Below are 25,849 nucleotides of genomic sequence, written 5' to 3'. Positions count from 1 at the left end.
TTCTATAGGATTACATACATTCTTTGCCTCAGCCCATCACTACCACTCCAACAACAGGAGGAAAAATTAAACAGCAAAAGAGAACAGAACACACTAATTATAAAGACCCTAGTGCTGTATCTCATGGCATTGAATACCTGCTCTAATAGGTATTTTGCTCCACTGCCTAAATCCGGGATTATATCCAGGGACTGTCACCGAGTTTAAAATGCCTCCTCCTCCCACAGTGTAGTTCTGCAAGAATCTTCCAATCTCCCTGTGCAGAATCTCCAACTGATCACAGATCATGCAATTTTTAAGTGATATGCCTAAAGAGAGAGGAAAGCTAATAACTTAATTTAACTCTGTATTAAACTATGAAACAAACTAAATGCCTGTAGCATACACAAAAAGTACCTCCTGTTTGGGCATTGACCCTGAGGAGAGAACTGTCTGCTGGGCTGTGCTCTCAGTGCTGCACCTGGGCATTCAAAGCCCTGTGTGCAACCTGCTCTTCAAATGGTGTTTGAGTCACCAAGTATCAACAACATTCCAAACCCAGAAGCAGCATCATCTCTTAGGAGACACAGCTGGTTGAACACAAAGTGCATTTTCCAGGGTCATTCACTGCCCACCCAGTGCCTCAGCTGCACAGGCTCCAGCTCTGATTTAACAGAACAGCAGTAACACCTGCAACACCTGAAAACCACTAAGCTTCTACACCAGAACCATTCTTCTTTTTGCCATAGTAAATATTATCTAATTGCTCCTACCTATATTATCACCATTACCTACAGGAAAAAAAAATTATGGAACGTCAATTTAAAAATAACTCCAAAATTGAGAGATAAAAATATACAGTGAATTTTAATACTGAAGTTACAGATCTCATGTGTTTGCTGTAAGATGCCTGGTTATTACTTATTATTGTTTAGTATCTTCACTTTTTCCTTTCCCATGTGGTTCAAAATATTTTTTACAAAAAACGAGGAAGTTTCATACTTACTTTAGATGCACCTGCTCTTGCAGAATTGCATCTTAATACAGACTAAACTTAATTGCCTAAAAGAAGCTGAAAAATCAAGTGCTATCAAAACGTGAAAGGATGAAGCCTTAACTAGCAACTATACTTCGTACTTCTAAGCAAATGTTCTACAAACTGCCTGCAAAATATTTACTACAACATATGGCAACTTTGGAATCTTCAGTATCTGTTCCTCTTCCAGATTCAGTGGGACTTTTTGTTCATTTTGTTGTGTTTGTTCTCAAATTCAGTGTTCAACTACAGCTGAGATACTGAAAGAAATACCAACAACAGAAGCAGAAAACTGGCTATCTTGTTTTAAACAAGCTGAACATCCAGGATAATTTTACTTATTTCTCCTAACACAGTGTATTAATGACATTTCTGAAATTGGAAGTTCCAGCTGGAAACTGAAAATTATTGTATTTCCTCTAGTAGACAATTCCTATAAGCATCATCCTGTCTTTCTATGTTAGGTAACTATAAGGAAACTTTTGTTCCTCTGAAAAAAACTGAGGCAAGAACTTCTACAAATGATGGGATAAAAAGGCAAACTAACATTAACAAATACATATTCAAAAGGCCGGGTTCCTGCTGAGGTTCACAGCTTCTGTGAGAAGCAGTCTTCTGTGGGAAAATGTCTACGGTTGTAAGATCAACTATAAATTAATTTAGAAATACAAATCAGGAGTCGCTGCAGTAGCATGAACATTCCAGTGAAACAGAACAGTCACTTAACTGAAGTGGAACATAAAGCTGATGCTCAGTATCTCTAGAAAGAAGGTCCAATCAAGGAAATAATTCATTTTTTCCTCTTCCAGTAGTTTTCAGGTTAGATGTTTCAAATTCTCCAAAAGAAATTAATTAGGCATGTGATTTCATTCTGGACTTAAATTCCAGATGCAATGGAAGCACTGAGGTATTGTAACCTAGAAAAACTGTAGAATTGTCACAAGCTTTTAATTGAAATTCAGTCAATTATTCTCAAGCAGTAACAAACCCGAAATCACAGGGCTGCCACACTGCAAGAGAGCCCAGCACGCACATCCAGCAGCCCCGTGGATTCTCCAATTACTGCAAACCCTTGTGGTTTTCAATAAACAGACTGAACAGACATTCCAGAGCAGACTCAGCAGCCAATTTAATCACAGACTGAAAAGAGTCCCGAATTTCAAATCCTACTACTGCAACACCTCACAACACACATTCAAAATCTAATCTCCAACACACCTTCAGCAATCAAACAAAAAATTCGCTTGTAATCTCCCTTTCACATTCACACAAAACCTCACAGGAAGCACACTCTTATCTACTGCCTTCCATTGTGAGCCAGCACTCAGCAATCACAGGTGAAAAAGGAGAGATTATCTCTGCCAGTTACACAGAGCTGAGATATTCATGGCAGGATGGGCTCTGAAGACACCTGATCTGCTCATGCTGACTTCATTAAACCTTTTATAGGATGCCCACGACAACATCTTTATCTGAGATGAAAGAAGAAACTTGTTCAAGAACATCAACATTTACCCATCTTTTTGTTTTTCTTTAAAGAACCGATTCAATAAATTATGACAAATATTAATTCAGATCGGGATCTGCTTTTTTCTCATTTCCCTGAAGAGGAAATAAAAAGCTCTGACTGCATCAAGGTTTTGTCTTTTCTGGAGCTGATAATTTTTTTAGAGTGAAGTCTTGCCAGTTACCTGAAGAAAGGAAATCTTAATGCAGTCAAAATAATCTCGAAAGGAAGCATAGTCATAAAACCTTTAACATTAACTAAACCCATTCCAAAAAAGGTAACTTAATTTCTTGTTTCTCTGAGGACTTCCATACGAAAAAGTCTGTCAATAGTCGGGATAAATTCTTCCAACTCAGCTTACTGGGGATTTTATTCAGTGTTTGAGGAATATGTACGAAAGACCAGTGATCTTTATTCCCTCATTCTTGCGTCTAGATAGAAAATTATGCAGCATCTTATTCCCTGATCTTGGATGTCAGCACCCTTTAACACTCAGCCAATTTGCTGTAATCTGCACCGAAGATGGTACCTCATTAGGGATTACACCAGCCCCTTACACAAATACTTTAATCCAAATGATTAATATCTGACACCTGTTCATTCTCTTAACTGCTACTGCATTGAGAACTCTACAGGAATTTCTGTGATTTTGAAAGATCACACATATACCCCTAAACAAACACCCATGGAAGGAAGATTTACTCCTATTTCAGACTTGTGATAGACAACATTCACATCTTTTAGAATTTTAAAGTCTTCATACTGAAACTCCAGTTATAGCGTTAGATACATTAAGGAAATGCAATGGCAACGTCCCAAGGACAGGATGGAAATCTCAACAATTACAATGGCCAGTGTAAAGTTCTGAACATGAGGGTTGGTGAGAAGACACTCTTTGCATCTGCAAGGAAAGCCAAACCACAATTTTACACCAGCTAGGTTTTCAAAGCAGGTATCATTCATCAGTGAGCAATTTCATGTCCATGTCCTAATAGAAATCCAGATTGTCCCAGTATATAAGATACTAGTTTCAGTTAGAATGACTTGTACCTGGCTTTTAGATGTATTTTTCTACAGGTTTCTTTAGAATTTGCCTCATATGCAAAGTACTTGGCTGAAACAATGATATCTGAGTCTTGTTTCTTAAATACCAAAGAAATTGTAGAATGCTACAAACAGGACAGAAAACATCCTTTCCAGAATGATAAAACAGTGATTTCAGTCCAAATTTCCACTATCTTCTCATTTTATTCTCTGTAAAAGAGTTAATGGGTTTGGCCTATGATAGCCTCCTTTAAGTGTTAAAAATTTCTAATCAGCAAATATAATCACATGAGCAAAACCAAAACACTGTGAGAACTCATATAAGGATTTAATTTCTGATGCAAATAAATGTTGGCATGGCTCAGCTGATGCACTCCTACTCAGAAGATTGATCCCATTGAAAATTATTCTGCATCCCTTTTTGGCAAAGATGACAGCTGGGAAATCTGCACTTTCTGCTAAGCAGCAGCAAAATTAATCCCCTGTATCAACAAACACTCCAAAAGCAACCGTGTGGATGCCAGTAGGGCATCACCTACTTTGTACAGGAACAAGCGGTTCCAGTGAGAGCAGGGACAAGTGCCATTCAGTGACCCCCAAGAACAGCAGAAACAGCTTCTGCCCTGGCTCTGGACATGCTCCCTCTGCCTGCTCAGTCATGACAGATGCAAGGACAGATACTCTACTAGCATGGAAAGCAACAGAAAATCGGATTCCACAGTGCAGCCAGTCTTTTATCTTCATGTGAAACATATCCACTGCTCGCTAACTTAAGTATCTTATGAAGGAAAACGTCTTGCAAACAGTTTTGAGATGGACTTTGTGACAAAGAGAGGCAATGTGAGCTGAAGAATGAGAGGTGACAGTCCTAAAGCTTAAGGCTGGATATCGTGAGACACAAAAACTGTGGCCTTAATTCCTCCCCTGCACTCCAAATAAATTATTATATCACTGCTTGACTGCTATAGCCAAGCTGCAGCTCAAGGTCAAACGTCCAGACATTCCTGGTAAACACAAGAATTTTATGCCAGAAGTTTACACTTGAAATATCATGTTAAAAAACAAGTTTGCATAGAATCACAGCATTTAAATGTTTATATTTAGACCTAAAAGAATAAAACCAAAGAGAAATAACACTACAAAACCTGTAACACTTATCTCTATGTGCTTTGCTGGCTATCATTAAACATACTAAATTAATTCCAAGACTACACCTTCTCTACCTACAATACTAACAACTTAAAAGTGGCAGTTCATTTCTTCCTATTCTCGAGTCAATGTATTACTCCCATTTGAAAAAATTAACAAGCTTTTACATTTGCAAGATGTAGACTGAGCAGTAACACAGCCATGCTCCTCAGGAACAACCCAGCCTCACACAAGAAACCTGTGCTCTTCTTAAACGCTGCAGGAAGCAGTAGTCATTCTAGGCCAGCAGGAAAAGTTCTTTACAGCCAAATTAAGACAAGGTATCACCAAGGTCTAGTTTTACGGTAGCTTTTAGTATCAGGACAGTATTTCGATGTCTGATGTACAGAGCATGGCAGGGTAATGATTTGTCAGGGATGGCACCATGGATACCTACAGTCCAGACTCACACCACAGCTCAGTCTACTCAGACCTGCTGCTTGTGCCCTCACCTCCCCATCTCCAAATACAGAGAGGTTCTACTCCTTGTACAGCTTCCTTTTTCAGTGTTGGGGAATATCCCATAGGGTTTCTGCCAAAAGTAATGGAAAAGAACTGACCGGTTTGGGAGACCAGGCTGTCCCAAGACAGATATGGCTGAACCAGAGGATGAAGGATCTGCACCCTTTGAAGGTGGTGGAAAGAAAGGGTGTTCATGGTACCAACACCACAGGAGGGCAAAGCTCACCAAGGACACTTGAGCACATCAATGCAGTGAGATGAACAGAGAAAGCATAATTAACCCAGAGGTTTGTGGATCTGTTGAGATCCTCTTCCTCAATCTCCCTGAGGTTTTTTTCAAGAAACCTTTGAAGGCAGCGGATGAGGTGTAGTGATGTGGTGCCATGAATTATTCAGGAGTGCCCATCCCTACCACCTCTGTGCACCCAGGACACTCAGGAGATTTCAGTGTAGCTTTGTGGACTGCAGACTTTCTGCCTTTTCTAAGTTTGGTGCTGAAGAATTCTTTCAGATATTCATGGTATGAACACTCGTCCTGCCTTGGTACAGGAAAGCCTATTAAGTGCACATTCACATGATACCACATACCAACACACAGTGCTGATGACAATCAGCTAGTGAGATTTAAAATGTAAACAAATATTAACTATTTTTGACATTTTCAAAGATGCAGAAACAAGTTTTCAATCTCCTAGATTTTTCCATCATGAAAAATTAGACAATACATTTATAAATTTCACAAGATCAATACTTTTCAAAGGCAGAAAATAATAGTTGAACTTTAAAACAAACATTATAGCAAACCAAATGAACAGCTTACTTTTTAAAACACAAAGCAATGTATTAATTCCAAGAAGAAATAGCTTCCCTTAATAACAAGATAGAGAGACTAAATGAACAAGCTACTTGCAATAATAAAGACATTAACATTTCCAAATTAATATGTCTTTAGTCACGCATTATAAACCCTCTCTGCTGTGTCTGAAACTACAACACCTTCAGGCTTTCCATGGTTGATGTCAGGCTGCTCACTTACCTTACATAAGCCTTATAGGAGGGCCAGTGCCTCACAGGATGGAAACCTGTGCTCACACAGGTCAGCAGTCCTGCGTGTTTGCAGGGAATGTGGGACCCTCCTGGAAGTGAGGAATTTAATGTGTGTGCAGAGCAGCAGATTATCAGATCAGCAGCACACACAGACTGCGCCCAGCAGCACACAGAGAGCAAAGACAACGAGGGACTCCACAGAACAACAGAACTGCACCAAGCAAAACCACAGAGCAGCTCCCTGGTTTATGCCAAGCAAAACACACACACACTGAAGTTTATTTTGATGTCTTTCAGGTTAAAACCCGCTTAATTCAGATGGCAGCACACAGGACCCAAGCAGTCATGGGAAGAAGGGATGGGTAGGTCATGCACAGAATGAGAATGGCACCAGGCATTAAAGGCATTTTATTCTGGGCAAGTAGCAAAAAGAACTTATTTGAGCCAGATTGAGGTTCTCAAAGTTAAATTCAGCTGAAGAATTTCTCATAGAAATACTTAAGGCTTTTTAGCAGCCAGCCCATCAGATATCTGGCAAACAGGAAGATTTAATTTAATATTAGATCCTATCTGTACTACAGATGTTGCCTGTCACAGCTGCACAAGTCAGGAACGTTAAGGGCTGCAACCCATAATCAACAGAGCTGCGTTGGCACAAGTGCCTCCCACTGCTGCAATGACATCTGCAAAACTGTACTTTTACCTGTCTGTGCAGTTTGCAGAGTGGGCCACAGGAGCACCATCCTGTGCAGGGGGCTCTCAGTGCAGCTGCACACAGAACCTCAGCTCTATGCCAGGCCCCTCCAAGCAGTTCATCTCAGGGGGGGGAAAAAAAGACTTGGAAAGCTCAATCAAATTCCTTGGGAAAAGAAGTCACATTGGCAAAGATTCCAAGGTAGGTGTGTAGGCAGGAGAAGCTTTGCCAGCTCAGCTCTGTGTCAGCAGCTGGGGACAGAACTGTGACAACAGCACTGATGAACTTCGTAACCCCTACTAATACAAGGCACTTACACTGTGCACATCCTGCAAGCTGTAAGCTCTTAACTGTGTTTGGGAAACAAAATTCATATTGACTGCAGTGCTTTTGGCACTTATGAAAACATTAATTTTAAGAGGGAAGTAAAGTATTACATACATGTCATTTTTATTTTCTAGTCAGAGCTCCATGGGTAACCTAGGCAGATACTGACTTAGTAACTGACTGACATTTGGCATTTCACTACTCCTACAACACCTTCTGAAGCCTTTACTCATATTCTTCTGAGTAAAATAATTCCATACTCATCCTAACAACGAAAATTTAGCCCCCAAAAAATTGAGGTTTTATCAGGTTTACTTCTGCTTTCAGGGTCTGAACAGCAAGTGCAAAAATCAGGTAACAAAAAGATTTTGCCCATTAAGGAAAGCTGTGAGTACAATCAAAGCAGCATAGAGAGCTCTACTATTTAGGATTTTTTTCTCTTTTATACAGATTAAGAATCAATAAACACAACTTTAGGTGGTCAAATGCTTAGATTAAAAGCCCAAGCACAATCATCACTTAACAAGAAACCTTCTTAAAGGCTCCAGCAAAAGCCAGTTTTATAAGTCATAGTTGAAAGTTTAGTCAACAGAAGTATCAATTACAAACACTGCTGGGGTATCACTCAATATACAGGATCTTTAGCACTCCTTTTCCATCATCTTGAACAAAAATATTTTGCAAATATATACTATATATTTGCTTAATGTTCAATTTCTGCAACTGAACTTGATATCTTTGGCAACTGTCCAGGAAACATTGCTTAGGGAAGGCAATTTGCACCCTCTGGCATTCCTCCACCGGGGCACCAGGGAAATTAGTTCTTTATCAGGGCCGTTAGAAACTTTCAGTTGTAAGTTCAACAGCTAAATCAGAGAATCTTAAAGTTTAATTTTTCACAATCCCACAGTTTGTTTATCTTTAAATAATCTATCATTTCTGATCATACCAGTGCAGCTGTTGAAAAAAAACTAACGTGGTTATAAAATTTTTTCCCTTATTTCAGCTGTAAAAAGTGAGTTAAAATGTAACCTCTGAAACTAGCTATCATTTTTAATTCTTATTTCATCAAAACAGCTTCATTAAATGAAATAAACAGAAATTAACTTTTTCCAAATTTGGTGAAACATGGTAATTACAGCATACTGATTATGTTATTAAGGATGCAGTAAACACAGTTGAGTTTCCAGTTTTGGTTAGAATTTACTGGGAGAACAGGCATAATGCTAATTTAATATGTGTGTTTGAGCTGCCTAATTAGAAATTTAAGCATTGTAACCTCACAGTCTTTCAGTGCTCTTGAGACCACCATCAATAACACCTGTCAAATATCTGCTTATTTCAGAAGCTGCCTTAGATAAAAACTTCCCAGCATTAACTGGGAGCTGAGCACTCAGGCCTGACTGCACACACCAGCAGGAATAAGCTCTTGCATAAACTGGGGAAACCTTACTCTTATTAAAATCTTCTTGTATCTCCTACCACTGCTCTACTACTTGTGGCACAAGAGACACAAAGCAGAAAGTGCACCAGAGAACAAAACTGGTGCAAAGACACCAGTTCTATCAAGTAAAGCCATCTAATGTTACTCTCACCCAGCCCAGGCCCTGCTCCTACTTCCATCAGTTCGGTTTTATAACTCTCAGCCCAACCCCTTTAATCCTTGCTCTTCCTCTTCCCACTAATACCTCCAGCTTAAAGTTTCAGGCTGCACAGAATTAAAATCCCACAGTCCTTACGTTACAACTGTAAAGTCAATTACTATCTTAAACCAGAAACAAGTAACGTGATCAACTGCCAGAAAAATCTCAGTAGTAAAGCTGGATTAAGCAGAACAAACACTGGCTTCTGTGAGTCCACTAGACACTGAAAAAATATTTATTCTATTTTATCTACTAACCTAGATTCTGTTCTATTTGCATTGCGTTGAGGAGTTTCAAGGTTTTGGTGTTATTTGGTTTTTTAATTCAAAATCCATCTTTTAATTATACAAAAACACCCTCTAAATCATGTGTGAATAGACATTAGTTTATATTATGATTTTATATTTCAACAATTTTAAAAACTGCAGGTATTTTTGCACTGTATATATATTTGCAACGTAGCAAAACTTTCATTTGCATACCAAAAGAAAATACCCCTTAAAGAAACAACCCAAAAACTTTGTTAAAAGTTATCTAAACGCTGGTCTTGAAAACACAAATTATTTGATTTTCTAATCACTGGAGTCAAGCGGTCTCAAAGGAGGCTGAAGGCCAACATGGGCCTTTAGTCTTTCACACCAGTGCTTTAAAACACATTTATGTGTGACATGCTTCTGGAACTGTCAAGGGAAAAAATATTAAAACCTAACTGAAAAGCTATTTTAAGCTGACTTCTATATTTATTCCTATAGAAAGTTCTAAATGTCAAGGAATGATAACAAGCAGCTGGCACACATAAAAGTGGAGCACAACCCAGAATATCTACTACAATTAACATAGGACATGGTACACTTGGAAAGTAACTACACATCATTTTTCACTGACCTACAATTAAATTGCTTTAGCAGCTAGCAAATTTTGTTTGGAGAAGTAGCACAATTAAAGCTAAACTAATTCGAATTACCCCTTAAAACTGAGGAAAATACACAAAATAAAAGACATACAGTGGAAAAAGTTATAAAATAAAGCAAAATATAGTTTAATATTACCTGCCAAAGAATTTAGTTTAACACGACTGTGATTACTAAGTATTCAAAAGAGCTATTTCTGAAAAAAATGTGAACTCTATAATCCAGGGGAAAACTAAGCGGAAAACCCAGGAAATTAGGAATGTTATATATATTCTTCCGAGTTAAATAAAAGGAATTGTTTTTTTTTTTTTTCTCTGTGAAATTCCTGGAACGAAAATCCATGAAAGCCCACGCAAGAAAAAGAGCAGGTTACACTGTTTCAAAATTTTGGAGATTAAAACTGCAGGGCAAGCATAATACACATTCATTTTATAACACGTTTTGAGATGATAACATTCTTTCTAAGTTAAAAAGGACAAGTTAAGGTAGTAGCATTTTCATAACCACAACTAAAACATAAGCCGTTGCTTGGAGGTATTAACTATTTAACTGTATGAAATAAAATTTGGTCGCCACCAAGTAATTTTTTTTTTTGCAAGCCAAACAAACAGCTCCAAATTATCACCACCTCCAAGAGACAGCATTTAAATACATTAGTAACATTTCAATACATTAGTGCCAAGGATAGGAAATCGACAAGGAATTTATTAAATATTTTAAACCGACCAAAAATTCCTACTGTATAAATATTCGGTTTTTTCTCCCTACAAAATACGCAGATCATGATTAAGTTCGACTCCTCGTGCTGAACTCACCAGTGAGGAGATCCCCTCCTTTGCCCAGAGAAAACCAAGAGCTCTCCGAGGCGGGGAAGTTGCAGTCCCGCCCGCCGCAGCCCCGGCACGGCTCCGGCTGGGCTCGGTTGGGTTTCTGGGCGCCCCGGGCGCTGCCCCGCCCCAGCCACCCCCGGCGCGGGCGCGGGGCCGGCGGTGCAGTCGCTGGTGCCGTCACGAAGCAGCTTCCCGGCGTCAGCTTGGCCTTGACGGCGCCGGGCTCCGAGCACGCCCGGCCGCTCCTCGCCTCTCCTTCCCCCCAAGATGGAGGAGCCGCCTTCAGCCCGCTCCGCCCGGGAGCGGCCGTTCCTCTCCGCCCCGCCGCGGCGAGAGCCAAAGGCTTCCTCCGAGGCCCCGCACGCCGCCGCCGCCTCCTCCGGACCGGGCCGGACCGTGCCGTGCCCGCGCCCCGCTGCTCCCCGGGGAACCCCCCCCACCCCCGAGCCACTCCGGCCGCCCGCCCGCCTCCATTTTATAGCGAGCCCAAAGGCGGCCGGGCCGCCTTGTCCCGCGGCCTCCCCGCCGCAGCGGCGGCCCCGCTCCCACTCTCCTCCCGCCCCGGTGCTCCCCCACCCGCCTCCCGCACTCACCGCGAGCAGGGAAGGGGAGCTTCTGGCCGCGGCCGCCAAAGGTCTCAGCCGCGCCGCGCCGCCATTTCCTCCTCGCTCCGCGGCAGCGCTGGGCGGGCCCGCCCCGCCCCCGCCACCATCGACACCGAGATGGCGGCGGCGGGGCCAGAGCGCCGCCCTCGGCGCGCGCCTCCCGGAGCACCCGGCGGCCGCTGCGCGGGAGAGCGGCGGCGGCGGCCCCGCCCCTCAGCGCCCTCAGCGCCCTCAGCGCCCGGGCGGCCGCTCCGCTCCCCACGGAGCCCTCAGGGCCGTGGCGGCTCCTGCTTGCACGGCGCGGCGCCTCTGCCCGTTCTGCGCTCACTCCCCGCGCCCCTCCGGGCCCCCTCAGGCCCGCTCCCGTTTCTCCGCTCGCGAACCCGGGCTGGTCCCGGGAACGGCAGCTTTAGCCATGATTCGTGAGGGTGGACGGGCAGCGGAGCCAGGCTGCTGCTGCACAGCCACCTGCTCACAGCAGCTGTGCTCCCCACCTGTGCGCATTCCACTGGGACTTGGATGCTTTTTCTGTTCTACTCACACTGTTTGGCAAATAGCTGCTGTAATGCCTTCCTCTGACTCCAAGTTCGGAGTGCTAAGAGTGGAATGTTCTCTGCATCTGCCCATCCAACACATGGAGCCTCCACAGGAAACATCCTTGGTCAATGATTAAGCTACTAAAAAACCAATGCAGGATCCAAGTTTCTACAAATAGCTACAAGGAGTTAATTTCAATTTACGTGTGGAATTCCTTCTGTTGCTTTCTGGGACATTGGCACCCAGAAATACCTACTTATGACAGACACTGAGGGATCCCAAGGGTTGCAGAGCACCCCCAACACCAGACTCCTGACCTGGGCACCTGAAGAGCCTTTAGAAAGCTGGAGGTGTAAGGTTTGGCTCTTTGATTACCCTGATCCTGCACATTTTTCCTCATGGGTTGATAACACAGGTTTCAGGTGGATTCCAGATAGATACAGTGTTTACTGAGATTAAGGAATGAAAACATGAGGGGGAAAAAAAAAACCCACCTAGAAATAATTCTACAGAATTACAGGATTCTGTCAAGTAATTTGATTACATCTTTTAGGAGTCTATTCATGACACTTCTGGTGGCAAAAGCTCAGGATAATGTTGGAAAACCTGCTGCTAGCATAGTCAGCCTCTTTCTCTAGCTGTAGAACTGGGCAGTTTTAATACTTCACCTAGGAATACCAAGAGGTAAAAAGCCACAACAGATTCCTGTGCAAAAGTACAAAACACCACAATTATGGGCAAGCAGGAATTCAGATTTTGTTCTGCAGCTACAAAGCTGCAATAAATGAAATCACATGGAGGGAAAATACCTTAGGGTTTGGTAGATCAATCTGCACTGTGATTTATGCTCTGGGAAAAGCTAGTAACATGCTTTTAATGGATAAATTTAGCATCTAGGGAGTGCTCAAACCCAGGAATTACACACCAACAGAGAGGGAACACACAAAACAAGGAATTCAACAGCAGCAGGGAATGGGGGATACCTGCCACAAGGAATCCTGCAGTGAAACAGGTATTAAAATCCTCTTACACACATTTAGTAAGAGGCTTACACCGCTTCAACGTAGTGGTGATGCAATCTGCACGCGCAGTGAGCACCACATGAGCACACTACACTTGAAACCACAAAACCTCTACACCTTTGTGTTAAAGCCAGTCACAGGATCTACCTTTGCTGACTAAACATGTGTCACCTTCATCAGCAGCACCTCAGTTCTTTTCCTGCCTTGATGTCTTCCTAATTATTTTCCTTTTACAGCCTAATTTCTTGTAATTTGGGAAATTTACTCCAGGGTTACTGGTCTGAATCTACATCATCTTGTCAGCAAAGCAACAGAAGGATTTTTTTTTTTTTTTTTGTTATAATGTGAGGGTTTTTTTTTCACTTTAGGCTTTCTCTCCTGTAACATGATGGTAATTTGTAACTGTTTGAAATGAAAACTCTGCTAGGAAATCCTAGAAGGGATTAATAACCATCAATCAGCTTCTAAAACAGTCTAATAATCACTTTAGCTGTCACTGCTCAGACACCAGAGAAGCTTATTCTGAGATACCTACAAATCCCTGAGCACTAACTCTCCTTAAAACTTCTTTCCACTTTCTTCCAAAACCTTTGGATGGTCAGTGCACTGGCTTTGCAGCTAACACATCTTATTTATGCTTTCAGTTTCCCTAATTAATGTTTTGTTTTATCTTTTTATCTTTGGGTTTCTAAAATTGGCCTCGCTTATATTTGTTGTGTCTCACACAAGGGTTGTTACATGTGACCCATAAAACCTTGTGACAAGACATCACTGTTGTGTGGCACCATGTCCCCAGATCTGGGATGTCACTTCTCACCCCCCTTTCCCTTAATCACTGTTTGAAGATGCACGACCCTTAAATATAAATACCACACTTATTTTATGTTCATTCCTTCCCTCAGTTCTCTATCACTGATTCCTCTGAGTGAGCCAGTTGCAGGAAAAACTGCAGATGAGAGTTAACCCATGAAAGGAGCATGGATGACAGCAAACAAGTCTTTTTTTCCTCCTCAGTCTCTGGTGATTTTGTTGTATTTAACAGATAATTAATACATTTAAGTCAGAATAGACTAATTTCGATTGGCTGAGCTCCAACTTTACCTTTTTTCTTTTAGTGGAAAAAGGCCTCTGTCCTCAGAGCTCTGCACATCTCAAAACAGACATGTCAGGAGTCAAGGTAAGGTTTCTTCAGGATTCTTGATTCTCCAAGGCTCCTGGAGATTTTCCAAAAAGACTGGATGAGCACAGAGAAATACTTTAATGAGGGTTCATCATGTTTACATAAAATAACCCCCTTCTTAACCAGCTGACACAAACTTGCAGAATTTTCCCCCTCTCCAATTCTAGGTAAATTCCTTCCCTTCAATACAAGCATTTTTGTGACTTCTCCTGGAATTAGTGACTTTGGTTTGGGATTCACTGCACAACTCCAAATATTAGCCATCAAAACACCACTTTGAAATGAGGATTTAACAAATTCTAATTAATGCTAAAAATCTATAAACTGCACTTACAGTTATTATAGGTTTCTTTTAATCTCAATTTTGTCATCTTGCCCCCTCAAAATCCAACTTTCCATGTTATTACTGCCCTCATCACAGTAAGATTCTTGTAGAACTGTGACATATGGAAACTGTATTTTGGGAGAATTTCCCAAGAGCAAAGTAGTTGTGCATTTTAATACAACTTAGGAGTCAAAGGAGTCAAACCTACAAGGTTTGCCGTGAGCAATAAAACAATGGGTTTTTTCCAACTTTTGAGAGAATTAGGAAGGTTTTTAACAGAAATCAGTGTTTGGTGCTAAAAGACAGAATGATGTAGGAAACCTTTTCCCCTGCATTGTTGCACAGCAGGGGATCTTCCTAGAGTATAAAATATGTATCATTTGTTGCTCAAGGCACTGCTCAATTACCCAAACATGCAGAATTTTCATTGCATTCAGAGCATTAGTAGGGAAATAAAAAAGGCATGGATCAGGATTTCCATCCCTGGTGGTGCTCCAGGCCAGGCTGGATTGGGCTCGGAGGAACCTTGTCCAGTGGAAGGTATCCCTGCCCTCTATCAGTTTAAAGCTATTCTTCCTTTTCCTACCACTGTGGTTCCTGATGAAATGCAGCTGGCTGTGATATTCTGCATAGAATCAGGACTTAAGACTTTGTTCTTTGTGTGTCTCTTCCAACTCAGGATATTCTATTATCCTGATTATTTATTACATCGTGGGCTTTTCTCTGTTTTAACATAAGCATAACTGTAATGAAAATGAATTTTGGAGCCTGGGGTTTATTGCAGTTACAAAATCAAGAGTGAAAAGTGTACAACTGTGTCCATATTCCCCATTTGTGTGAGTGAAATTACATTTTTCTGAGGAGTATCATTTCACACAGACAAGTGTACATTTTAAACCTGTTTTCCCTTTAAATGTATAAATTGAGGTTTTGTTGTAAAGTGTGGAATATGTAAAATTTTCTGAAGGGAGGATGTTCTTTGAAGTTTTGGGGAAGTTAACAAAGCTTGGTAAGAAGGATGGACCAATGATAGTGGACACAAAGAATGCAGAATTCATGGGCCACAAGGCCACCTGACAGAACTCCAAGATAAGGAAGATACTAATAAAGCCAATTCAGCAATTGTTCTGAAATCAGCTCCAACTGGGTTAAAGGTAATTAGGGCAGGGGCAGATCGTGACCACTGATGGATCCGAAACACCAGACTGAGCATGCGGATTAACCAACTGGTAGCCAATGAACACCAATTCATTTGCTAAAATGTATAAATAGTAAGAAATTTTGATAGTTGGCGTGCCGGCTCTGTGTATTTGCCACCCAGCACCCGTTTCTACGCAGAACTGTAAATAAATCAAATACCTCGACTCTGTGTGTGGATTGGCTTCTTGTTCACCCGGTGAAAGAAACTATTTTGGCAACATTTTCCTGCTTTTTCTGCAGTGACCCACAAACCCCGGCGCGGGTTCATCAACGCCTCAGCAGGCACTGCGCGTTTTGGCAGAGACCATCAATCAATCCTCGGCCAGGCCGGCTCCCGGCCCCGCCGTCCGCCACACGTGGGGGCTGCGCAGGGATACCGCAGCTGTGCCCAGCCCGTTTCCCTGGCAGGCGGCGGGGCCGCGGCTCCCACGGCCGCTCCCCACAACCGCTGCTGGGACCGCGCACCAGCCGCCGCCGCCTCACAGGACGGTTCCTGCGCCCCTCGCGCCGAGCACGGCTGGGATCAGCCTCTGCCCGGCTGCTCGCGGCGGGGCCGGCGCTCCGTGCAGGGCAGGAGGGGCAGGAGGAGGAGGCGGGCGCGCCCCTCAGCGCCCCATGGCCGCCCCCGCGCCGCCCCGGCTCCGCTCGGCGGTCGCGTGTTCTCGCCCGCTCCCCGCGCGCTGATTGGCCGCGAGCGCCGCTCTCGCGAGACCCGCGCGGCGGCGGCCCGGCGGAGGCGGCGGAGGCCCCGCGTTCGTGCGTCGGAGCGGCCCCGGGCGCGCGCGGTAAGATGGCGGCGGGCGGGCCGCGCCGGCCTCGGGGCGCGGCGGGAGCGGGGCCCTCACCCTGAGCCGGGCCCGCCGCTCGCCCGCCCGCCGCGGCTGCAGCGGCGGCGCCGGGCCTGTGGCGAGCGGGGCCCAAGCGCTGCCGTGGCCCAGCGCGCCTGTGGCCCGCGCAGGGCCGCGCCGGGGGAAGCCGGGTCCCCGGCGAGCCGGGCCGGGCCGCAGCAGCAGCGCGGGGCGGTGCGGGCCCCGCTCCCCCCGCGCGGCGGAACGCGGGGCCGGGAGCGATCGGGGCCCGGGCAGGTCGTGCTCGCGCTGTCGGAGTTGCCGGGTGCGGGGCGGCTCCGGCCGCGGGTTGCAGAGGGGAGAACCTGTTGGAAGCGCTGGCGAAGGAGTCGCGCCGCCGCTCGTATTGTCTGACCGGGCTGGCGGCGCCTGTTGCTGGTGTTGTGGCCGCCTTGCCTCCCCTCTCGCTGCCCCGGTGGTCGTGACTTGGAGGTAGAAATCACTAAATGCGGCTTTGGTAAAATGCTTTGCGTGCCAATCTGAACAGAAATATTGTCTAGAAAAATAGTGGAAATAGCGTTTTAGTAGCGCTGACAGGAGAACTTTCGGCGGCAGCGAAGCTGAGCTGGTGTAAAGCTTTGAGTTGTACACTGGGTAAGATATCATGGACAGTTTTGTAGCTGTGCAATATAGGCAGCGGTCTGAAGTTTTGGTGAAGATTTAAAGCAGATATTGTTTATGTAGGCATTGCTATAAGTGTTTGTCACAGTCTTTCTGGCTGGCTGTCAAATTCTGATTCGCTGGTTTCTCACTGTGATGCTGCATGTCCTGTGTAAATTTTAGAAATTTTATAGAGTGGATTTAAGAGTAAGTAAAAAAAGATGGTATTTGATTTTTTTTATTCTGAGATTTCTGGAAGCAGCTTTAGAGCCTGGCAAATAGATATGGGAGAGTACAGGAATGATGAGGAAAAAAATACAAAACTCTGGTTTAAGATAAAAGGGTCAGTTTTGGATTATTTATTTAAAAGAGCTCAGAGACAGTTCTAAAGATGGCAGTAACACAATTCTTACACACATTAAACCTCTTACTGAATTATGTTAAACGAGATGCTTTTCTTTTGTAGTTGGAGTCCAGGATGAGTTATGCAGAAAAACCTGATGAAATCACGAAAGATGAATGGATGGAAAAGCTTAATAACTTACATATCCAGAGAGCAGACATGAACCGCCTTATCATGAACTACCTTGTCACAGGTAAAAGCAGCTGGCAATGCCTGGAGGCTCTTCGTATGTGTCAGATACTTGATCAGTTTGGGGTAGAATATGGAACTGGATGGAGTGGAATTAAGGGCTGGGAGAACTTTGTCATTGCTGTTGGCTTCTCTTAGCAAAGCCTGACTGCTCTGGTGTTCTCTTAGCTGCAGACTGACAAAAAATCAGAGACTGAGCAGTTCTCATGGAATACAGATGACATTTATGAGCCTGAACTCTTCTGCTAAAGTATAGAGAAAACAAAGTGTTTTCTGCAGTGCTGTAAACATGACCTGCTTCTCTGTGATGTCCTTTTTTGTGCCATTGAAGCAGCTCAAGATAAGTTGCTGTTGTTAAATAACAGTCTGAAAGCTGCAAGAACAACTATCAGAAGCAAGTTTTTAACTGGGCAGAAAGATAAACTCTGGAAGGGTGCTGTTGTCAAAATAATTTGAGACCAGAATATTAACCCCTTCAGCATGTGGCCTGGCTTTATACTAGGAACAGCCCAAACTTCTCAAGAATTGTTGCTAGTAATTAGGTGCATGCCATCCCAGGAAGCTGTGCTAGGGCGGAGGTGTTTGTATCCATCTACACCCCTGTTTACACTGAGCGTAGGTGAAGCCTCTGGATTGAAGGAAGAGCATCTTAGTGGCTGGTGTAGATCAGTTTTGTGTCTGTGAACACAAGACCTGGAATTTAAAAGAGCTGTTGTAACCTTAAATACTACACAAGAAAGCAAAATTGTATCTTCTTGTCCATCTTCTCAGAAAAGCTGCTGGATCTGTGTAAACAGATCTGGGGCTGGAGGGTGAAGCAAAACCACCCATTTGAAAATGTGACTTTCACAATCTCATTTTGCAATAAGCACAGTGCTTTATTTAAGTATAAAACAGGCTTCCATGTTAACAGGTATTGGACTACAAGTTGCTTTCCTGGAGAGTGAGCATACATGAGTTCAGAATTAATTAAGCATTTATTCTAAGGTGCCTTTTGGATAAATTACTTCTTATATAGAGAAGGATTTTTCACAGTTTTGGGTTAATCTTTAAACCCCCAAATTGCACAAGCAACATTCAAATACTTTCATTTCAGCTGATAGGTTTTCTTCTAAAGTGTTTCATGCGATACATTCTATGGGTAAAATGTTCCTATTTCAGAGGGCTTTAAAGAAGCAGCAGAGAAATTTCGGATGGAGTCTGGAATTGAACCCAGTGTGGATTTAGAGACTCTGGATGAAAGAATAAAAATCCGTGAGATGATCTTGAAAGGGCAGATCCAGGAAGCCATTGCATTGATAAACAGCCTCCATCCAGAGCTGCTGGATACCAACAGATATCTCTACTTTCATTTACAGGTGAGGACAGGTGGCAGACTTTTATCTTTGTCTTAGAGTTTGCTGAGAGAATGGGGTAGTGAAGAAATTCAGGTTATGTTGGTACGTTTGTAACTCAGCATGGATGCACTTGTGGGTGTTCTTGGCATTTTTTGGTAGCAGTGGGAAACTTTGTGGCATGGTGCAGGAGCCACCACGTACAGTTACTAATATGAAAACTTGTAACAGCAGCAGTGACCTGTGAATTACCAGCTTCCAGTTGCTGTTGGTCTGAATTCCTTTAATAACCCATCTTCTCAAACCCTGTTACTCAAAAACACCAAGTTCCCTTTTTCAGTAGATTTTGCAGCCAAGTTGCTGCTCCTTGTCTCACACATTGAGAACTGACCTCAAACTGTCAAATTACTGATTAGTATTTGTCTCAAATTACACACCAGTGTCTCAATCTTCCAGGCTTGAAATAGTGGAGAGTTGTTCATTTGTTGGGCTAATATTGCTGTGTCTTTCGTGTGTAGCAACAGCACTTGATTGAACTGATTCGGCAGCGTGAGACAGAGGCAGCTCTGGAATTTGCTCAGACCCAATTAGCAGAACAAGGGGAGGAGAGCAGGGAATGCCTGACAGAAATGGAGCGCACGCTGGCTCTGCTTGCCTTTGATAATCCCGAAGAATCACCATTTGGAGACTTGCTGAACATGATGCAGCGACAGAAGGTAGTCCTTTCTCAAAGGGAACTGATGTCTTGTATATGTATGTTATGAAAATAAAATCTAAATATTTTTGAAATGCTTAGAGAAAACTTATATAGTGATACACAAAAGAACAGAAGTGTTTATTGAGCAAGATTTTTTTAAATGGTGTTAATATATTCCAAATGTATTCAGCTGCTTGGCTCTTTTCTTGCTTTCTTCAGGCTAATAGTCTGTGTAGCTCTGTCCTGGCCATTTCTGAGGCATTACCACACTAGGTGTGAACTTCCCAGTGTCTTTGTGACTTTAACAGTGTTAATTGTATGAAAACTATCACTGAACTCCAGTTGTTCTTTTCCAGGTATGGAGTGAGGTTAATCAAGCTGTTCTAGACTATGAAAATCGTGAATCAACACCCAAGTTGGCAAAATTACTGAAACTACTACTGTGGGCTCAGAATGAGCTGGACCAGAAGAAAGTGAAATACCCCAAAATGACAGACCTCAGCAAGGGGACGATTGAAGAGCCCAAGTAAAATGTGTGCAGATGGACATCAAAAAATCTTAGTACTGCACAGTATACATTTATATCAGTCTGTGACTGAAATATTTTTACTACAGTACAGCACTCAATTCAGATTTTTCAATGAACATCTAATTTGAAGGGGGAAAAGTCCCTTTTAAATGCTGCAAAAACTGCATTGAAAGGCGCTGTATCTCTTTGGAAGTCTGACTTAGGCTATGCACTATAATACATTTTTAAAAAAACTATTAAACAGGACAGGAAAAATAGCATTTTTAAAAGTACAGAACTCAAGCTTTCTAATTGGCTGCTGATGTCTAGTTTAGTGGCCAGTGAGTTAATATGGAGTTATAATGGCAACTGTTCAGTTTAACTGTCTCCTGTTTGAAATGTGTATATAGAACAGTGAATATTTTCTACCTTTAAGTTATAGCCAGATATACATTCCCCTTAAAAGTTACTGGTCAAGTTTTCATCTATAAACTTTGCAGTAAGGTCAACTTTTTGCTTAGGAAATAGTGTACAAACTTGTAAATCATAATTTAAGGACTTTTGTTTTGGGGTTTTTTTTTTTTCCTTCCTTGTTTCTGACTTCTTGGTGCTTTATATGGTGAGAGCTATGTTCATAATGGATCAGTGACCCATCTTTTCAGGAGGAGTATTGATGGAAATAGTTTTTTTCTTAATATTCACAAATGACCAAAACGGCCCCAGAGGCATTTGAAAGTTTTTTTTAAGAGGGGCCTTTTTCCCCCTATGTTAAATTTGCAGCAATTCCAGTTGGCTGCTACAGCTTTGAAGGCCACTGGATGTCTGTAAGCTGAAAGACTTACGTTAGGAAATCAAGTGGTGGGGAGAGATGCTTGTTGAAGCCTCTGATGCATCATCTTGTGCAGGATCTGCCTTCATGCTTGCTGAATAAGAATTGTAGTTTTAGAGCTACTTGGGCTGTTTTTCTGCCTTGAGCTAAGCAAAGCAGGGCTGTCTAAAACCAGAAATTTGCATTTTGTCACTTCTTCCATACCTTTCTGAAGAGATGCAGTTCATCCTCATCTGTATTTGTTTACTGACTGTCCTCACTCCAGTTATAACTATAGTTTTAATGTGAAGTCCAGACTTTCAAGTCAACAAATCATAATCTTCTGGGTATGGGATATTCTGGTCGAGTGATTGCAGCACTGCACACTGGTTTATACCCAGTGGTGGGAAGCACTAATCTTGCCAAATCTATCTCTAGATTTTTAGGTCTATAGATCAAGTTTTGCCAAGCACAGAGCAAGCTGATGAGTGAAACAGTTTAACATCATGAGACACTGGCAGTTGTCACACCAGTCCCATACTGTACATAATCTAGTCTTGTATGGTAGGTATTACCCTGTAGAATTAAACTTAGTTTTCACTTAATTTTACTGGAATACTTAATGCATTAAACTGTATAAAGCTTTGCAGATACACCTGGCTTAGGGGAACTAACAAAACTTGTTACTGATTGCATTACTGTGAACACTGTTTACTTGTGTAGCTATTTTGGGGGGGGGAAGCCATTGTTCATTAAGCAGCTGTGAGAGATGCAGAACACCAAGGTTAAGCAAGATGATGGATGTAACAAAATCATTTGTTCCCATTTCTTACTGATTGTTCTGTTCTCCAGTTTGAGGCATTTGTGGTAGGGAGGTCTTCAAGTTTATATATAACAAACATGCTATCAGTAGCCCCCCAGCTACAGCAGCAGTCTGGCTTTCCTTCACACAGGCTGGTTATTCTAACACCAAACTTTTAACAGTTGTGGGTTTAGTTGTTTTGGGTTTTTTCTTTCTCTTTTTTTTTTTTTTTTTGAAGTCGGTTATGTCTGAAAACCATGTATAACACTTAGTTTGTGAGAAACTGTATGGTTAATGTAACTGTTTAATAACAAACTGCAGAAACAAAACTGGAATAGCTCTAATTTCTTCATGTAGAACTGATCGGCTTTTCCTCTCTGTTCTGACATTTGTGTTATTGAATCTCCTGTAAAGCTTCTCCTGGGTGAAGTGGAAAGTGGTGTGGTTTTGTGGCATGATGAGCATTTTTCTCCATGAGAAATGCATTATTACAGCCCTGGGTGAGAAGTTCACTGTCCTCCTAGAACGCTACCTTAATTCCATAGAGTATTTGGGCAATGATTGAGCATAGATTACTTGAATTTCCACTAGCTTGTTGTTTTTTTCCATTAAAAAATAAACACGTTTTTAAGGGGTTTAATATAAAATTAGTCTAGAACTATTTCACTTTGTTTTTATGAACATGCCACATTGATAAGCAGCTTTAATCTGTAAAGTTTTTGGTAACTGCAAGAAGATACTCGAAAGCTATGCATTTTAGAGAAAGCATAAAGGTAGTGATATTGGTACTTCTAAGGATCTTTATATTAGTGTATATAAAATAGTTTGCATATACAAATATAATATATAATCTGTTTGAAATATTCTTGAATGGTAGGGGCTGTGAAACATATTATAATTTATGGAAATATTGTACACAGTAAACAGATGTCTCAGCACACAAATGAATTTTTGTCATATGCATGAGAAGTGTCTTATTTGGTGACTACTAATAAATGGGCTTTTGTTAACCCATTTTTGTTAGATAACCACTTTAACAAATACTATTAAAAGCCACTTTGATCAGTTTGCTTTAGTGTAAAAATACATATTTTGTTCCACTGAATTTAGAACAATATGAAAATAACTTCTGTAAGAAGATACTGTTCCAAACCCAACGTTGGCAGACAGATCTGATTATTAAAGGTGGTGCACTTATCCTCCCCCAGCCTTGCCTTTGGTGAAAGTAAATAAGATTTTTTCATTCATGCTATGGATGTGGAGAAGCTGGATTGTAAAATATCCTGTCTCACAGAAAGGCTGCACAGCAAATGTGTTTTGATTAGGCTGCAAATCTCCCTCCTTTTCCCAAAGCCATCACCTCACTGTAACTGTCTTTGCTGTTCCCATGTTTTGTTTCTGCCTGTCAAATCCAAGCTGAGTTGTGGCTGCTTCTGTTGTACAAAGGAGGGGTTTTGGAAGGGTGGGGGTTCACAGACTTTCCTGAAGATGAAGTTGTGGTGATACTTTGACAAATACTTACTGAACTATTTAATTTTATATAGTTGGAAAAGCGGAGGCTGCTGCACAGAAACTGAACAGCAAAATTTTGAGTAAAGCATTTCCTCTCAAGACTTTTGAAGAGGCAAATGTACACCTTTAAGCCAGATGAAGTATCTCTCTCTCTTTAAGATGATTTCATTGAAACACTTTCAGCTTCTTCCTCCCACATTAAAAGAAAAATTGAAAAGAATTCTGCCTCCTTTCCACTCCTTGTAAATACAGGAAAAGCCACTACATTATTCCAGGGTGATTTTATTGTTTTTAATTTGTAATATTTATGCTTTGTATGCTTGAGTATAAGCTTAAAGGCATTACTTAAAAAAATCCTTGACTAGCTGAGTGTTGTTCGACTTATTTCAAACCACCTTGTGTCCAAGTGGGTTGCAAAGCTCATTAAATGGAGTTGGATCCCTGTGTGTTGTGTCTTCACGGGAAATGGGGCTGCTGCTGTCAGCCACAGCTGAGAGCATCCTCGAGAGCCAGAATAGAACAGGATATGGAGTCCTATTTGCCCTACATCTGCCTTCAGGCTACAGGTTCTGACCTGCACTGTAGCTCTCTCTTCCCTCCAGAAGTGACACCACGTCAGGAATTGTTTCTGCTCTGCTGTCCTTAACAAAAAGGGACGAGGAGGGTTTGTAGCTTTTGTGTGAGATGATGTCCCCAGCCCTGCTCGGTGCTTGGTGTGCTCAGCTGAGCAGAGACAGAACACAGAACTCATGAACAGCACCCTCAAATGGATTTGGACTTCTCCATGGGCACCTCGAGGTGCTACAAACTATTTTTATTCCTTTCTGCTCCCCTCCTGCCTTCACCTGATTAAGTTAAGCACAAAGTTGGTCAAACCACTGGTGGGCTGCATGTTGATGATTTCAGGCACCTCAGACCAGAAAGCCCTAAGTGTTCTGTCATGCTCTTCAGGAGGATTACAAATGATTCCAACACTATCCTGCTACCTTGTCTCACCTGGATGAGTTGCTGCATGGAAGTTGCTCTTCACTTACAAGCAGGCTCAATTTGCCAACATCTTTGATAATTTGCCTTTTTTTTTTTTTTTCAGTGTATTACTGTCTAGTAATTTTGCCAAGTTGGATTATTTAGCAGTAGAAACCCAGGTGTGTTTGCATTATTGTGTGGAGAAGTTGCATTGAAACTGCTGGGTTAGGGAGATTTCAAGCTGAAGTCACTGTCCTTTCAGGAGACAACAATTGTCCTTCCTGGAATGTATGAGCCTGTTGCTCCATTCACACCCTTTCAGGTATTGATCCTAATCTGTACTTAATAAAATCTTCAAGTAATTCAACCACTGTATGGATAAACTACAGGGATAGTAAATGTCAGGTCAAGTATTAATCTAGGAATCTTTTCTTTGGTTTAATCTTTTGACAGATTAAGCTGAACACAGGAAAAATGACAGGAGGTTGTGTTCTCATATAAGATTATTTTCTTTAGTCAGTACCTGTTCTCTAAGCTGATTCCATTTGTCATTTAATCAGCTTGGTGGGAGTTTTGCTTATAGAAAATCATACAGCAGTAAAAGAAATGATGTCTGTGTATTTATTTATGTGAATGTGATGGATGTTGCATTCAAACACTTTCAACTGCAGCTGGTTTGGACAGTGAAAGTGACTTCTTATCTCAGAGGCAGATTAGTCAAGCTGCTAATGGAAGAGGTGGCACTGAGCAAGACAAGGAAAGGAACAAAAGAGTACAAAAATAACAAAAATTTGTGATTGATTTCCAACTCGACTACTTATTCATTGAAAGTATGATTCATTGTTGCAGTGTCAGTGTTGGAAGCGTTTGCACCCCTCAGCGGTGAGACTGAACACAGGATCCCTCATTCCTGGGTATGAGTTGCTAAGTTTTCTGGAGCTGTGGTTACTCTACCACTTCTTTCCTGAGCTTAATGCATGGAATTCACTTCTGTAGTTACATCAGAGCTCATGTCCCCTCCTGCTTCGAGTTAACTGGACTCCAAACATACAATTTAAAAAACCCAAAATACATTGAACAATGGTTTACATTTTTGGCTGCAATTTGCCATGACTTGGCTCCCTCTTCTGGAAAAGGGGACAGTAGCAGAGTGAATAAAAATACTTCAGTTTCGTTTTCTGCCCAAATAAAGGGAGGGAAGCCTACAACTAAATGAAAACTAAGGTGGTTACTGCATGTGGTTCCCCTCAGTCCCTACTTGCAGCAAAGCTCGTTGTATTTGTGTTCTCTGTGTGCAGCAGGTCTGTGTGACTGTGCCTGACTATGCCACAGGCCTTTTGGGGAAGATCTCTTTTTTCTGAGGAAGAAACACTAAAGCAAAGGATAAAGTATGACTTGATTTTTTGCTTTTTCAGCAACCTCCTTCTCCTGGAACTGTCTTTGGTGTATAAGGAACCTTTTTGTTATTTCACTCTCAAAGGTTCAGCTCAACAATCAGCCTCCTGATTTATGTAGCAAGCTGTTCATCTGGGGCCTGCCAAGGGATTCATGTTGGGAGAAGAATATTTGAATTACCTAAATATTAGTCTGCTAAAGTCTTCATTCCACCAAGGATTGAGGGGTTTCTGGGTGCAGGAATAGCAGA

At 42.2% G+C, this 25,849-nt stretch overlaps 2 protein-coding genes across 6 annotated transcripts in view; one reads left to right on the top strand and one right to left on the bottom strand.

Annotated features, from left to right (window-relative positions):
- The window catches only part of DIDO1 (death inducer-obliterator 1), a 53,047-nt gene extending 36,895 nt beyond the window's left edge, over positions 1–16,152 (bottom strand). The window contains exons 1-2 of one of the 3 annotated variants that reach the window (XM_085558236.1): positions 15,697–16,152; positions 13,934–14,046 (exon numbers count right to left, since the gene is read on the bottom strand). The gene's annotated coding sequence lies outside the window, so the exon portion shown is untranslated. Of the gene's footprint in view, positions 1–10,653; positions 10,790–11,261; positions 11,362–13,933; positions 14,047–15,696 lie in introns of those variants that run through there. The other 2 variants (XM_021553577.3, XM_085558238.1) reach the window with 2 other exon arrangements.
- Positions 16,153–16,246: 94 nt separating this feature from the next.
- On the top strand, positions 16,247–23,682 carry GID8 (GID complex subunit 8 homolog). 3 transcript variants are annotated; one of them, XM_021553542.3, is made up of 5 exons: positions 16,247–16,322; positions 17,452–17,581; positions 18,739–18,935; positions 19,430–19,627; positions 19,965–23,682. In XM_021553542.3, the coding sequence occupies exons 2-5, from the start codon at positions 17,464–17,466 to the stop codon at positions 20,136–20,138; spliced, it is 687 nt and encodes a 228-aa protein (XP_021409217.1). In that variant the 5' UTR covers positions 16,247–16,322; positions 17,452–17,463; the 3' UTR covers positions 20,139–23,682. The 3 variants fall into 3 exon arrangements, with proteins under 3 accessions (XP_021409217.1, XP_021409218.1, XP_085414366.1); XM_021553543.4 differs by lacking the exon at positions 16,247–16,322 and adding an exon at positions 16,569–16,817; XM_085558240.1 differs by lacking the exon at positions 16,247–16,322 and adding an exon at positions 16,863–16,979.
- The last annotated feature ends 2,167 nt before the right edge of the window (positions 23,683–25,849 follow it).

Source organism: Lonchura striata, chromosome 20 (assembly GCF_050655825.1).
Source record: "Lonchura striata isolate lonStrDom1 chromosome 20, ASM5065582v1, whole genome shotgun sequence".
NCBI classification, from domain to species: domain Eukaryota; kingdom Metazoa; phylum Chordata; class Aves; order Passeriformes; family Estrildidae; genus Lonchura; species Lonchura striata.
The sequence above is the reverse complement of the archived record's forward strand: the minus strand, read 5'-3'. Positions and strand labels throughout refer to the sequence as shown.

Coding starts and splice junctions, on each gene's coding strand:
- GID8 (XM_021553542.3), top strand. CDS start 17,464: ATGAGTTATGCAGAAAAACCTGATGAAATCACGAAAGATGAATGGATG. Junction 17,582..18,738: donor CATGAACTACCTTGTCACAG/GTAAAAGCAGCT, acceptor TTCCTATTTCAG/AGGGCTTTAAAGAAGCAGCA. Junction 18,936..19,429: donor ATCTCTACTTTCATTTACAG/GTGAGGACAGGT, acceptor TTTCGTGTGTAG/CAACAGCACTTGATTGAACT.